The sequence below is a fragment of the Acipenser ruthenus genome, chromosome 1 (genome assembly GCF_902713425.1).
Source record: "Acipenser ruthenus chromosome 1, fAciRut3.2 maternal haplotype, whole genome shotgun sequence".
In the NCBI taxonomy this organism is placed as follows: domain Eukaryota; kingdom Metazoa; phylum Chordata; class Actinopteri; order Acipenseriformes; family Acipenseridae; genus Acipenser; species Acipenser ruthenus.
The window spans coordinates 30,619,788-30,634,224 of NC_081189.1; the positions used below are offsets into that span (position 1 = coordinate 30,619,788).

Here is a 14,437-nt window from a genome sequence, read left to right on the forward strand (position 1 = left end):
CCTTATTTAATAATGGTTTCAAAACAACAATTAAATAAGTAAGGGACGTAACGTCAAGTTTCCTTTATCAAAAGGTCAGTCTGCAGAATTACATTAAAGAAATACCACGGTACAGAACAGCTTGATCCAAAATGATGCACAAAAAAAAGAAACAAAAAGGTGAGCTTTCTTGGCGAAGTTTAATAGCCTCCCTGTACAATAAATCTAGCATTTACTTTTCCTGCTGAGTGTGTTCTGTCCATTTCGAATACCCCCTGCTCTCTCTATCATACACTGTATAAAAACAAACACTGGTCTTTTCATCAGAATAATGTTATCTGGTATGTGATAACTTTATTAACAAGTTAATAAAAAAAAAGAATTACATTATTTACAGAGTATCCAGAAATAAATGGAAGAAAAGCATAATCCATTCTAGGTAACTGTCACAATTCACCTTCAGGAATTCATTTCACAGGAAAGGAAATCCCTGATGGAAAAGCTATATCAAACTATGGGTAAGTCCTAAATATATATATATATATATATATATATATATATATATATATATATATATATATATAACAAAACAAAAAACCAGCAAATATATACAAGTTTCCAGTGTGTTATCAATTTCAAAGCTTAAAATAGTTTTTCTGATTTTTTATTTATATAGGCCTAGTCACATCTTTCAATGTTGAAGGAATGGTCAGGGTTTGAAAGCATTTTCACTTCTTAAGGCCCAGTGGTAAAATGGTATCTGGAGTTAAAAGTATCTGTATAATAACCATGGCTTTTGGTGATATTATCTTTCACTTTTGCTTATTAGTACTACTGGTGTTGGTAAGCTCTTTAATTAAGTGCCAAAAAAGATTTCACAACAATTATTATTACGTTCTAATAAGGCTTCAGGGGTTTGAGCAGCAATCTTTTACAGACACTGCTCATTTTCACATTAGTCAAAGCGTCAGAAGCGAAACATACATTTCCTTTAAAGACTTTTAATAAAACAAACAAAAAAAATCACCACAAGATTATTATTATTTTCAAAAGACACCAACAAATTCAGCTTGAGGCATTTTTTACAAATGCTATTTTATGCACAACCATCCAGTGCAAACACTCCTTCTCCAGCAATATTTAGTATTATCACCTTTTCCTGTTTGTGAAAACTTTTTTTTTGTAATTGGTTGCTTTCATGAAATATGAAACTTATATGGGCATTCATTGTGTTCACTCCTAGTTTCTGATTATATATATATATATATATATATATATATAAACACTAAAGGGAAGAACTTACATTTTTTTAGTTCGGAGGTAAAATCATAAAGGCTATCATGTGCTAAAGAGAGCAGCTGTAAGAAAATGGCTGCCTTTTTTTACATTAACACCTAACAGACAACAATGAACCAAGTGGTTTCGTCAGTTACAGAGGCGAAAACTGTTCATGGTTAAATCAAGGTGCCATGTTCAAGCTATCCCTTTCTATCACAGTAGACTTTCATTACAATCTTACTTCCCAGCGAGTGGGGGATAGAATTGGCTTTCAGTAATGACAATGTTGTGTTTGAAACAATGGTGGTGCATCAACTAAAACAAAGCTGGGGGATACAAGAAGACAAACCGAGAATAACGTAGCAATTTGCTACACACATTTTGGAAACTGCTAATGCATTTAAATTAAATATAAAACATATACAGATATCTCCTATATTTATTTGCTCTTTGAGATTAACACTGAAGTAACTACTCAAAGTAACACAAATAAAATAACTATTCATCGTTAAGGTCAAATCCTTACAAATCAGTTAAAGGAGCCTGCTGTGCTTTTAAACATCAGGGCAAAATTGCAATTTTATTATTAAACTGTAGATATTCTAGTCATATACTGTATAAGTAAAGAATCTACCGAATCATCTGGCAAATAAATAGCATGCTTACTATTCATTAATGGAGTGATAATTTAAAACTCAAAACCTGGTATATAATTAATATTTTTTGGATTTAAAAAAAGAAATAAATAAAAAAAAGAAATCACTATCCTCATATTTGTTCATGATTCATGAATATTTCATGAGTATACAAGTGTCTACATTTCTGTATTCCAAACACACATTAGAAGTCTGTTTTCAGATTGGACCTTAATGACATTTCTGTACCATTTACTATTGGTTACCAATATATTAGTATCTGTCCTACGGACCAAATCACACATTTTTAAGGTTCTGCGATTTTAAAATATGATACCAGTACAAGTAGGATGTAACACAGCTCAAAGATTTTTTTCAATGCATAACTGAAAACTGAGAACAGTTATCCAACAGTGCTCCAAAGGTTAAGAAAAATGTATGTAAAGCAGCCTTGGTTGGTTTCAATTTTTTCAAGTAAAATTTCAAAGCTACTACGTTTCCTATTAAGTATAATTTTTGGTCTCTGGCTTCCCGTTGTCCTTTACGTTATTGTTTGAGAGCTCAGCCTGGTGATTTTCAGCTTCCATAGGAACGTTTAAATCCTCTTCACCTTTATCTTCTGTTGCCACAGGTGCTGCCCTGCTTGTCTTCATTTCAACTTCCACTGTCTGAAAAACACTTGTGACCTCCTTCTTGTTGTTTTTCACAGCCCTTAATGTGAAAGGGAAACAAAAGAGAAGTACCGGTACATTCGATTTCTAATTGACCAGAACACTGAAAAGTGAACTCGACTGTCAAAGACCAGTCACAAGTAAGGACATATTGCTAAAAGTTTTTGTGAACGTATGACTTTTTTTAAAAAAATTGGCAACTTTTTGATTTCTTGTTTTCAAAATGGCAATAAACTCATAAAATGATTTAACAATTGGCTATGGTTTGTCTAATATTTAATTATTAGCTACAAGTAGCATGTTTTTTTATTATTAATGTATTCTGGTTTCTGATCAGCTGCATTAAACATAGCCGACAGTGGGTGGAGATATCAAAGGGAAATGACACCGAGTCTGATGTCAATCATATTTTAAAACTACCTAATCAGCAGCACCTAGAGGGCTCATAATTAACTTGGACCTGGATTAAAAGCTGGCACTATAATCATTATAAAGCATAGATATGGCAGTGACATTTGTTTTTATTTTGGCCTTGGTTACTAAGACAACTACTGGACTTGATCACTACGAGTCTTTCTGATTCACTATAACCAAGTTAAGCCATCTCAAAAGAAAAAATGTTTTTTGTTTTTGTTTTTAACTTGTAAAGGGATTGCTAATTGTGCAAGGGATTACCTGAGTGCTGCACTCAATTAAACTGTGGTCACTTAATTCTCTCCTGCCAGCTCAACTCTTTAGTATTACACCATCGTAAAATAGTGAGTGAAAGAGAACATAGTAAAATTGTATTATTGGCTGGAGTATTATGGTCCCATAATCAAAATAAGGTATGAGCCAAGACAAGTTACACAGTTTTACCGTTTAGCTTATACCACCTTTTAGTTTAGTTTAGTCTGGAATTGCTATAGTTACCTAACACTTTAATAATATGCTTCTTTGTAAAGGTCTCTGGTGGGCATAAATGGACTCAACAGTGGATCCTATTATCTGCCTGACTGTCTGGAAGCCGTTTAGTTATCTCATGGTAGCATTCTTTAATTATATTTTATTAGCACTGTCTTGAAATCAAATTTTTGATATTTACTGTCCCAAGCAGGGCTCTATGGTGCGCCCAGTTTGGTCACAAATAAGACCAAAAACAGTAGTTTGTGTGACCATCAATTTTGTTTTAGTCTGCTAAATAAACAAATAATAATAATAATAATAATAATAATAATAATAATAATAATAATAATAATAATAATAATAATGTGTGCGACCAATGCTTTCACAAGCTAAATAACGGATTAGAAAATTCGAATTTTGTCAGCTACGAATGTAAATTAATCTGCAAAACAAAAACAAGGTTTTCCAGATAAGTTCGAACTCACAGGAGTGTTTTTATGACTGTCCCCCAGGGATTGTAGTCTATTGTATCATTACTTCTAGCTAGCTGAACTCCAAAAACTATAAATCCCACACAATTGCTTTTACCAGTAAGTGGACTCCGATTAGTCTTCAGTACTCATGGTTTGCTAGAACCAAAAAATATTGAATACCCCCCCCCACCCCTCCCCCAAAAATAAAAGCTAAAATGAGCTGTTTCTTTTTAATTTCTCATCCCACAACTGGTCAAGATCGACAAGCTTTTATTCAAGAAAACATGTTAAATCCCAACATTTATTGAACATTAGCCACTAAATAATATGACAAAGACCAAAATACACAATTTCTGGTAGTTTAACAAACAGTCTTCATATTAAAAAAAAAAAAAAAAAACCTCCAGCAATTTCAAATCTTTGTTCATGATAAAAGTATTGGCACCTTTATGCTAAGTCTGTAAAGATGTATTAGAACTAATAATAAAAAAACATTCACTTTCGCAATCACCAGATCTCAATCCAATAGAAATGCTTTGGACCAATCTGAAAAAAAGCAGTAGCAAGCATTGTGTTTCCAAGCTGTCTGAGCTGAAAGAAATATGGGTCCAGATTTCACCAGCAAGACTTAACATAATGGTTAAGAAATATCCTAAAGGTCTGAAAGTCATAATAAAATCAAAAGGAGGACACACGAAACAATAAAACAGGGGTGCCAATAGTTTTGTCATGAGCGAATACTTTAAAGATTATTTGTTAAATTACTATAAATTGTATATTTTGCTTTCTGTTTTATTAAAAACTGGTTAAAGTTTACTAAATAGTCCTTAATCTTTAACCTTGAATTATGGTATAATAAGTGCTGGGGCCATTTATTTATTTATTGATGTTTCTTTTGTGGTTTCATAGAGGGGCTTACTATTTTCCATATAATCGTAGTCAGTAGCTTAAAAAAGGTATGTGAAAAATAACTTACATGCCATGCCTTAGAACATGGCGTTCCCACTCAGAGGAACGTTCAAACGTGCGGCCGCAGAATTCACAAGGAAATCGCTTTTCAATGTAAACAGATGCTCCACTTCCGGGAGAGCCTGGCGCATCTGGGAAACAAAACCAGGTTTTAGGGACAAACTATACAAACAAATCTCCTCTGCATGTTAGCAATAGCAACCGTCTCAGGGCTGCTATAAAAAAAAACTTATTTGAGACAGTAAAAACATATATTTATTTCCAGACCCTTGCCAGAACACACTACTACATGTTCATCCTAACCAAACATACATTTTCTTTGCAAGATCACAAAATAAACTGAAAACCTTTTTGTGACATCACCCTTTGATCTTTTGATTGATTCATTTGTCGAATCTTCTGCTAAAAGTGGCTGCGTGGCTTTGAAGAGAAGGGGAGTGCAGGGCAAATATATTGTTGATTAAGTCAGAACAATTCAACAGAAAAGCGAACACCATTTTATTACGCAACAATCATTTCAACAATTAGTTAATTATAGTACTACACATTTTAAACGTAACACTTAGAAAAAGGCTTAAAATTTCAGTTTAGTATTTCATATTGTTTGCTAAAAGTAATACAATTATACATTAACATAATGTAAAAAAAGTTTTTCATAATTACAGATTGTGACAAAGCTTTATCTACAGTCTAACTTTGAACACAGTTCTTGGTTCCTAACACTGTCTTTGGTGGATAAAGCACTCTCGACAACAAAGCATGGATTTAAACAGGACGGAACCTGTATGTTTATTTGTTCCGCTGTGTCTCTTTTCCAGTGGGAACATGGCTTCTTTGAACAAACAATACAAAACAAAAATAAATCCTAGCTCTTGTTTTGGAGCGCTAACTAAATTAAACAGAATCCCTAACTTTCAGTCAGACCACTAATCCGGTTTACTGACTTTAAATACATTATTCACAAACCATAGATTTAATATACTTTGTCTTGGCGTACACCACATTCAAGTCTACATGCAAGTCCTTACCTTCACACAGACAGCTACTGTCTTTGAAACCTATCCTTTTCCTGCCTGGCTTGTTAAATTACAAACAGGTGCATTAGCTTAACTGATTGCCAGCCAATCAGTGTTCTTGGTTAGCTATGGTACTCTGGGAAGAAAAACAACATTTCTTTTTTCCACCCACAATTTTTAATGTCTACCTTACATTCCACGGTAAAGGTACTATTCGGGTCCTAGCATTTCCTAAACACCCCCCTTCTAACTTGTATTGTAATTTGTATTTCACATATCTTCTGGACAGGTTCAGGAACAGCAATGTCATCATCACAGTAAATCTACACAAATTACACAGATGTTAGATTTAAACGCTTTTGCATTTTTTTCTTGGCTGTAACCATTGTTCAAACAAGTTTACAACCCACTTACATTTTGCCCGAATACTCAAACTGGTCACTGGCAATGACATTTAAGTCTTCTGTTTTAGGTATGGCAAAATGGTCAATAGCTTTAATCTCCGTTCCAGGTTCACATTCCTTGGTTTTTTTGCCTTTTTATATTTTCATGTTCTACATCTAAAACACAGTCCTCGCTACTATCTTCACTTACAACAGAAACTTTTGTCTCTAAGTGGGATTTCGAACTCAAAGGAACTCTTGACAACATTCCCACAATATGAGAGACAAACATTTGAACTGTTTGAACTAAGCATAACAAAAGAGCACAAATGTAATCCAATTACCAAATTAACAGTCTCGTTATTGAACAAGTATCAATTAGGAAGAAATGTCTTAAGTGGCATAAACAACTCAAAATGTTGAAATCAGGAAGAAAATAATCCACAGTTTCTCGTGCATAACGGCACTTGAAACAGTGAATTATTTTTACTGATTCAACACTTATCGTTGTTTATCCCTTGCATAGAACATTTTTTTTAATAAATTAATGTTACCTTAGGTTCAATGGGGTAAACTATTTATTTTCAAAATGTAACATTCATTATTGAACCTATACAGCTATGGCTAAAGATTTTGCGTCACCTAGAATTTTAGGATTGAGGCAGAATTTTAAAAAAATACATATATATGAACATAATTTAGGTATTTTATTTAACATTAAAAATACTACAAAATTATACCGCAAAAGTCTGCCAGAAGCCATAATAGCAGTACAGTATTTCAAAATGTCATATTTTTCAATTTTTGGCAGTTTTTCGTTAGGTATATGGGAAAACTATAAAGCGGTACGTAATTCAGTATGTTAGCATAACATTATTCAGCAGGTTTTATTTGTAAAATTAGTTAATTCTATAGGGTGATGCAAATCTTATGGCCATAGGTGTAGTTATTACACTCAACATAACCAACTTCACCACATGGTAAAATAGTAAACAACTGCAATGAAAATTTCAACAGGTTATATAACAATACAAACCTTCATTTAAAACATAAATAAACTTATATTAAAAAAAAAAAAAAAAAAAAAAAGTGTCACCCTAATCATTCAGAAAATGCATTTACATTGTTATTATAATACAGATCTAAATTAAAAATATGTACATTATATATATATAAAGTCACCCCCTACTTTCTACATTTGATTATTACATTATATTTATATGTCCATCCACAATTTGAAGAAGATCATTCGAAAACACAAGCAGTGAGCAGCAACGTCACAGTGCGCGTCCGTCTTCCAATTAAAGCTACAGTACCACATTAGCTGTGCAGTGCACAAGAGTACCATCATTTCTGCTGTATAACACATCAAATAGCAACCTAAATATTCTATATTTGTTTAATTCTAAACTGATCCAGAATGCCGCTGCTGCAAGAATACTGACAAGTACAAAATGAACTGAACATATTACATCTGTCTTGGAAACTTTGCATTGGATACCTTTCAAATATCAGGTTATTTTTAAGATTCTTCAGTTGACCTTCAAGGCTGTCCGGGGAACTGGCCCTAAATATTCATCGGACTTGCTGCATCCCTACATGTCAGCTGCGCTCTTTAAGCTCAGCGCTGCTGGCTGTTCCCTTGACCAGGTGTGTCACTCTGGAAGGTCAGAGTTTCTGCACTAGTGCTGCTAAACTTTGGAACCCGTTGCCACTAGTTGTGAGAGGCTCTAATTCTTTTGAGAAACGTAAAGCACTGCTAAAAACACATTTGGTTTTCCTAGCTTTTGGTGATTGGGAGATTTTTTTTTTTTTATGCAAGTCATTTTGTAATGTTTGTAATCATGCAGCAGCTCTGAGCTTAAAAAGCGCAGCTGACACCCAAGGATGTAGTAATGCAGGAAGTCTGATAAATATTTATTGCTGCTCACTGCTTGAGTTAGATTGTGTCTTCCCATGATCTTCATCAGATTGGTTTGGGTTAAGTGAACTTTCTGCATCGCGATGGAATAATTCGCACCCACCCTGAACACGAAAAGATTTCGGGGATCTAAAAATTTTAATTAACCCCAATCTGATGTGGTCGGCTCGATCTTGATGGGGGCGTATTTCGGGTTGGGGTCCTAACATATTCATCCTTTTAATAAAAGTTGTCACTATCGCTCTAACATAATGAAAACAACCCGCTATAATACAAATACAGTTTCTATTATTTTCACAGATTATATATACAATAAAATACAGAAATTACTGTACATGGGATGTTACAGTTTATACATGCATATACAAATAAACTCAGTGCTACCCCATTCTAACAGCCTTGTTACAGTGCGGAATCGGTTACAACACGGTAACACGGTATAACATGGCTCCCATTTCCCCCACAATGCAATCTGACTCGCAAACATTGGATGAACCTTCCAGATACTTTAAGTGATCCTGGTGATGTTATCGGGAATTATGCTAGGTTAAATTGTAATAGAAACATTACCGTATTTAAACACATTTAAGTTGAAACTGGGACATATAGTACTTATAAAGCTCCCGTGCCTGCACTGTATTTTCTTTTTTTTCTAAAAGTAAAAACAAACTGTCCTTTAATGTTACAAAACAATTAGAAACAATAGAAGTGTGTATAAACGTCCTTGGAGTCTTGTGACAGGAAGACAATGATTCTTGGTGGTAAATCTCCCTCTCGACCTGTGAGGGCACAAAGTAATGGGAACAGAGTACTCTGGACTACGTGGCCTGACACTTCGTTCCGAGGGTTAAAAGGAAGTCAGTCATGTAGAAAGAGACAGAGCTTCGGTACACTAACTCATTGACCCGGAAGGGAAATGACGTGGCAGTCGCGGATTGGAGGAGCGGCTGCAATTGTTTACCAAGGGGATCATGAGTGACGGTATAAATGTTATCTGTTCCTTCGTTTTGGTTATTGTAAAGTGACCCGGAAGGACCTGTGCTTGTTGTGGAAATAATCGTGAGTGTTTTGTTTTGTACTCTCTGTTTGTTACTTGTATCACTAGACAGCTAACACGTTCCATAGCTGTCGCCAGATGCCAGCACAAACCCGGAACAGCACTTGACTTGTTTCACAGTAGCTTGTATTGTACCACAATCACTAATTCAAGCACTAAAGGGACTTGTGTGTGTGTTTTGTGTTTTATGTGGGGATACAATGACAAGACTATTATTTCGGGACCAGCTTGTGGATTATAAACGTAAGTAATACACGCCGCTGTATTACTTACCAGCATTATTATTTACTGTTTGTTTCGCTGTCAGGCACTGGAAAATTAAAAAAAAAAAAAAAAAAAACCTTTGCACCTGAATTACAATTGTCTGCCTGTTCTTTAATCACCTGCACACTATTAACCACTTTGCCGCAATTCTGTGTTATTTATTAAACTGTAAACTTTAAACTGGTGGAATAGCAGTTTCTATTATACTGTATATAGTGCAACAACCAAGGATTTACACTGTTGTAGGCTGGTCTACAGACCCTGTTGTTTGTGTGTGTGTGTGTGTGTGTGTGTGTGTGTGTGTGTGTGTGTGTGTGTGTGCGTTTGTTAGCAGGGAAGCGGTAAGCTTGCCTCAGCCGGGACTGGTGGGTGACATCTGGGGAGGCGGGGACATGAAAGCATAGTGGGGTGCCCACATCAGCGCGGGCAGAGCCGAGTGAGACAACAACAAAAATGCCAATATTCGTTTTAAAGGTGGTTCTACACTGGAGGCGAGCGACTGTAGCGAATGTTTTGTATCTACATCAAAGGCGAACGCTTTAAGTACAGATACTTTCACGTCACCCTAAAGCACACAACACCACACAGAGGACATTTAAAAAAAATATTATAGGCAGTTTTATGTTTCCAGAGTAAAAGTCCCCCCTACTCGAGTATATTCATTAAATTCACTCACCAGACATACTAATGATAATGTCCAAAATGTTTTGCCAAGCATTTTACTTTTGTCTTTGTATGAATTTAAATGCAATCGTAGAGCACAGGATACCGCTGAATCAATTTCTCGTCTTCCATGTTTATGGCGTATTTGTGTTATGACCTGTGTCAAGTTTACTGATATTACTGACACTGCTTCCGATTGGTCCATTTCACTTTAGACCATTGTGATTGGTCCATTTCACTTCAGTCGCAGTTCTATTCCTGTGGAGTCGCTCGCTTCAATCAGACTGGTCCCTCGTGTCGCTCGCTGGTGGTGTAGATGCACCCATACATTCCACTCACTTCTAAATTATTCGCTTGCTTTCAGTGTAGATCCACATTAAGGCAAAACACAAATAACACGGTCTCCTAATTATGGACCCCGACAACTGCATTACAAATGGGTAGCACTGTATTTTTACTTACATACATCTATTAGATGTTTTCTTTGTCCTTTGTTTTGTTGGGCTTAACAAAAACAAAACTCTGCAGACAACCTGGGAATGTCAGTGTGTGATAGATTGACAGCTGCCACACCAAAGCCACTATATTCAAAGCGAAAAATCAAGCTGTGCAAGTAAACAAACAAGTCTGGCAGGTTTAGAAAGGGCTTGACTAAGTTTTGTGCAGAATGCCATCATTTCACATCTTGCCCCCTTTTTACTACTGACCTTTTATCTCACTCTTCTCACTTTCCTCCCCATCCTCATCCTCATCCTCCTCCTCCTCTTCTTCTTTCTCTTCCTCCTCTACCTCCTCCTCCTCTTCTTTCTCTTCCTCCTCTACCTCCTCCTCTTCCTCATCTTCGCTGGTTAAGCTCTCCACCTTTTCTTTAATTGACTCAAGCTGGTCCAGGTTAATTCGGCCTACCAGCTCAAAGTTACGGGTCACCTGCACAGAGATCAGATTTTGTAAAATTATAAAGTGATGATACAGTGTATCTGTGTATATAAGGGATACTGAATTGCTTTTTTAACATAAAGGTCCAATTTGAGCGTGCAGAATGTGGATTTGAGGGACATGTGGCAGGCAGCCATGCTGAGAAGTCCTTGGAAAGATGTCATGACTTGCACAAGCATAACTGCTGTCACATCGCTAATAACAATTACTTTAGTGTACTTTTTCCAGTACTCTATAGACTGCTGTTCTAGTAAGTTTTGTATGTTTCTTTTCTGTTTTAACTATGTGATTTAAAATGTAATATTTATTGCTGGCACCTTGAGTAATACAAAATAATAGTGTTTTTATTTCAGCTATAATGTGAAGGTCCTGCCAGGGGAGTTGGGCATGAAGCCTGAAGGGTTTTGAAAGCTCACCTTGTGCTCCTCATGCAGGTGCCTCTCAAGCTCCTCCCGTTCTTTGCTATCGTAATAGCAGAGCTGGCACTTGTAAGGCTTGAGCTCGTTGTGCTTCTCAATGTGCTGCTGCAGGCTCTCGTCGCTGGAACAGGTGAAGGTGCACTTGTCGCAGCGAAACACAATCCCCTGCAGGTGCTTTGACAGCTTGGAGCGGCACACCTCGATCGGGACCACTCGCTCCTCTGTGGGATGGGAACAATCGCGCTCATCAGGTCTCATTTTCTCTTTATTTTGCAAGTTCTAGGGAGGCTTTTGTCTGAATGTTCAAACGGTCATATTCAACAAATTTTTCTGTAAATGGGCTGCGACTCAATAATTTGTTATGCAACCCTGATACATATTCTGTAATATATGCAAGCAGCAGTCTCTTGTTCAAAGTCAGTTTCAGCCTGATGGGCAGGACAGCAGATATGGGTCAGGGCAGTGCATAAGCAATTGATTGGCACAAACTGTTGATGTTTCACAAGTCTTTAAGACTCTAGAGGTCATTCTGGATAACAGACTCTGCAGAAGATTTCCACCTCCAATTCCCGGATCTTTGAGAAACAGTCATATGTATCAGATCTCCAATTAGTGCCTCCATTCTTAGTATAATAGAAAATCGAATTTACACACACACACATTGGCATTAACAGCTTCCCGTTTATCCTCACAAACATTAATCCTGCCATGGAGAGTTGTTCATTTAATTTATTGACCTCTCTATTTGAGACTGCCTGCAAAAGTGTCCTGGTTTCAATGTGAAAAAAATGTCGAATAAGGGTTGAGACAACCAAACTCTCTTCATTTTGTCAGGCCTCCAGAAGTTAAAGGCTTACGTAATTAACTCCCTTCTCCACCTAGGTACCTGTTTGCAGTGGTGCAATTAGGTTAGCTTCATGGTAAGAAAATAAACCAGCAAATACAGTAGCAAAAATCAGGTATAGAATGTTCCATTCCAATTTTCACCTTGTTACCTACTATTGGAATTTCACTATCTTTGACTCATAAGATGGGCAAGCAATGGTAAAAAAGGAAAGTCCACATATAGTACAGTAACTGCATCATCTCTCCTGGTCTGGAGGCTGCTATAAATTAACAATGGTGGCAGTATGATTACATTTTTTGCCCTCCAGCCCTTGCTTCATCAAGTTTTTGCCTTGAATGACTTACCCCTGTGCAGGACAATATGGTCAATCATATTGCTCTTGTATTTGGTGTGGTAGAGACAGAGTGGGCAGTGCAGGTCTTTGGGGCCCTCCTCAGGGGTGGCTGTGTGGCCCGCTTCCACATGCATTGTGAATGCAGACCTGAGCGAGACAAACACAAGACAGTTTACAACATGGAGAGGTCATCTTCACCCTGCCTCTACATGACTGAAGACCATTACCCAGTAATGCATAGAGGAGCCTATGCCAAATCAACCAGATTGCAAGAACATCTCCACCTGAACACTTCTCTACTAAGGGTAGAACGACTACTTTTTAGTCAAGGTAAAACTAGTCGACAAGTCTCCACTTTAAAAAATGTTTGTGCACTATATTTCAAACTTGCTTGGATTTTTTATAATTATTTATTAATGTTCTAAAATGTTATTTATATGTAAGTGATGCACCACAAATGCACTTCCATTCATCTGAAACCACACACAATTATTTTCTGCTTAATTTCATACAGCTGAATACAATTAAATATTGATTTTGTGAGGTCGCTACTAGTATACATATGAAACACACAAAAACATTACAACTGTCGCTGCTGTTTCTTTGAAACTGAAGTGTGCGATTAGTCGACTACCAGTTTCTAGCCAGAGAGTTAACTAGTCGGCTATTCTGTGCAACCCCTAATCATTACTATGGCCAACCAAAGACATTTGACATTTGTTTTTACTACTTGGAAAAACATTCAACTCCTTGATGCTTGGAATATATTCAGAGAAATGAATGGCCATTGTATCGAAAAGCATTGTACTCAGTGTTTCAGAGATATGTCTCTGCTGTATTACAATGCTACACAATTCGAATATCCAAACATGAATTTTAATTTTGAAAGAATATTCAAAGACAACAAATCCATGTTTGCCTAAACATGATTTGTTACATACGGTTATTTGTTGCCAATATATTTAAATTTCCAAGACACACTGAAAAACTGAAAAAAGGGCAAATTGCAAAGTACAACTGTCTTGAATGTATATTGTCTGTTGGAATCACCAAAACAAAAAGAGAAAATAGTGAAAGATCACTTTTTATATTTTAAATAAATGTGTTTTACAAAAGTATTCAGAATTTTCTGATGAACCCTAGGGGTCCCTGGACCCAAGTTAGAAAAAGTCTGCTTTAACATAGCTACAGAAGAATGTTGCATCTGTTAAATAATAAGAGCTAGAGAGTGTATTTCAAAGCATTATGCCTTACTTGTAACACGTAAAGAAGGAACAGTCTTTACACTTGAACAGCTTCTTCCCACCATGCCTGTCACGGTAGTGGCGACGGAGGCTCTGCATGTAGCCCGAGCTGAAATCGCAAAACTCGCAGGTGAGGAGACCTTCTGGTTTGACTTCGGTTACAGCGCTAGGCCGAGGCGTGGGGCTGGCACTGCTGTTATTGCGGACGGCTTGCTGGTAATGACTCAGTTGCTGCTGTACATCCGGAGGTTCAGAGTAGGAACAGTCTGTATGAGAGTGAAGAAAAAAGAAAATAAGGTATATCAGCAGCAAACATATCCTCCGTCCAATATATAAATAAAACACAGGTGTTACCACGACCTACATCCACAATATGTACTGTAGAATCCTCTTAAAACAAAGTCCAAAACGACTACCTTTGTAATTCATTTCTATGTCCAACATACAAAAGGTACAAATGAGC

General features: G+C 36.5%; 1 protein-coding gene across 6 annotated transcripts in view; it reads right to left on the reverse strand.

Moving 5' to 3' along the window:
- Positions 1-308: 308 nt before the first annotated feature.
- Positions 309-14,437, reverse strand: part of LOC117962965 (zinc finger protein 462-like) — a 50,566-nt gene continuing 36,437 nt past the window's right edge. For all 6 annotated transcript variants that reach the window (XM_059023469.1, XM_059023457.1, XM_059023471.1 and 3 more), the window contains 6 exons: positions 13,985-14,240; positions 12,741-12,877; positions 11,547-11,770; positions 10,902-11,121; positions 4,898-5,021; positions 309-2,603 (listed from right to left, as the gene is read on the reverse strand). In XM_059023469.1, the coding sequence (XP_058879452.1) occupies positions 2,396-2,603; positions 4,898-5,021; positions 10,902-11,121; positions 11,547-11,770; positions 12,741-12,877; positions 13,985-14,240 (1,169 nt within the window). In that variant the 3' untranslated portion in view covers positions 309-2,395. The remainder of the gene's footprint in view (positions 2,604-4,897; positions 5,022-10,901; positions 11,122-11,546; positions 11,771-12,740; positions 12,878-13,984; positions 14,241-14,437) is intronic.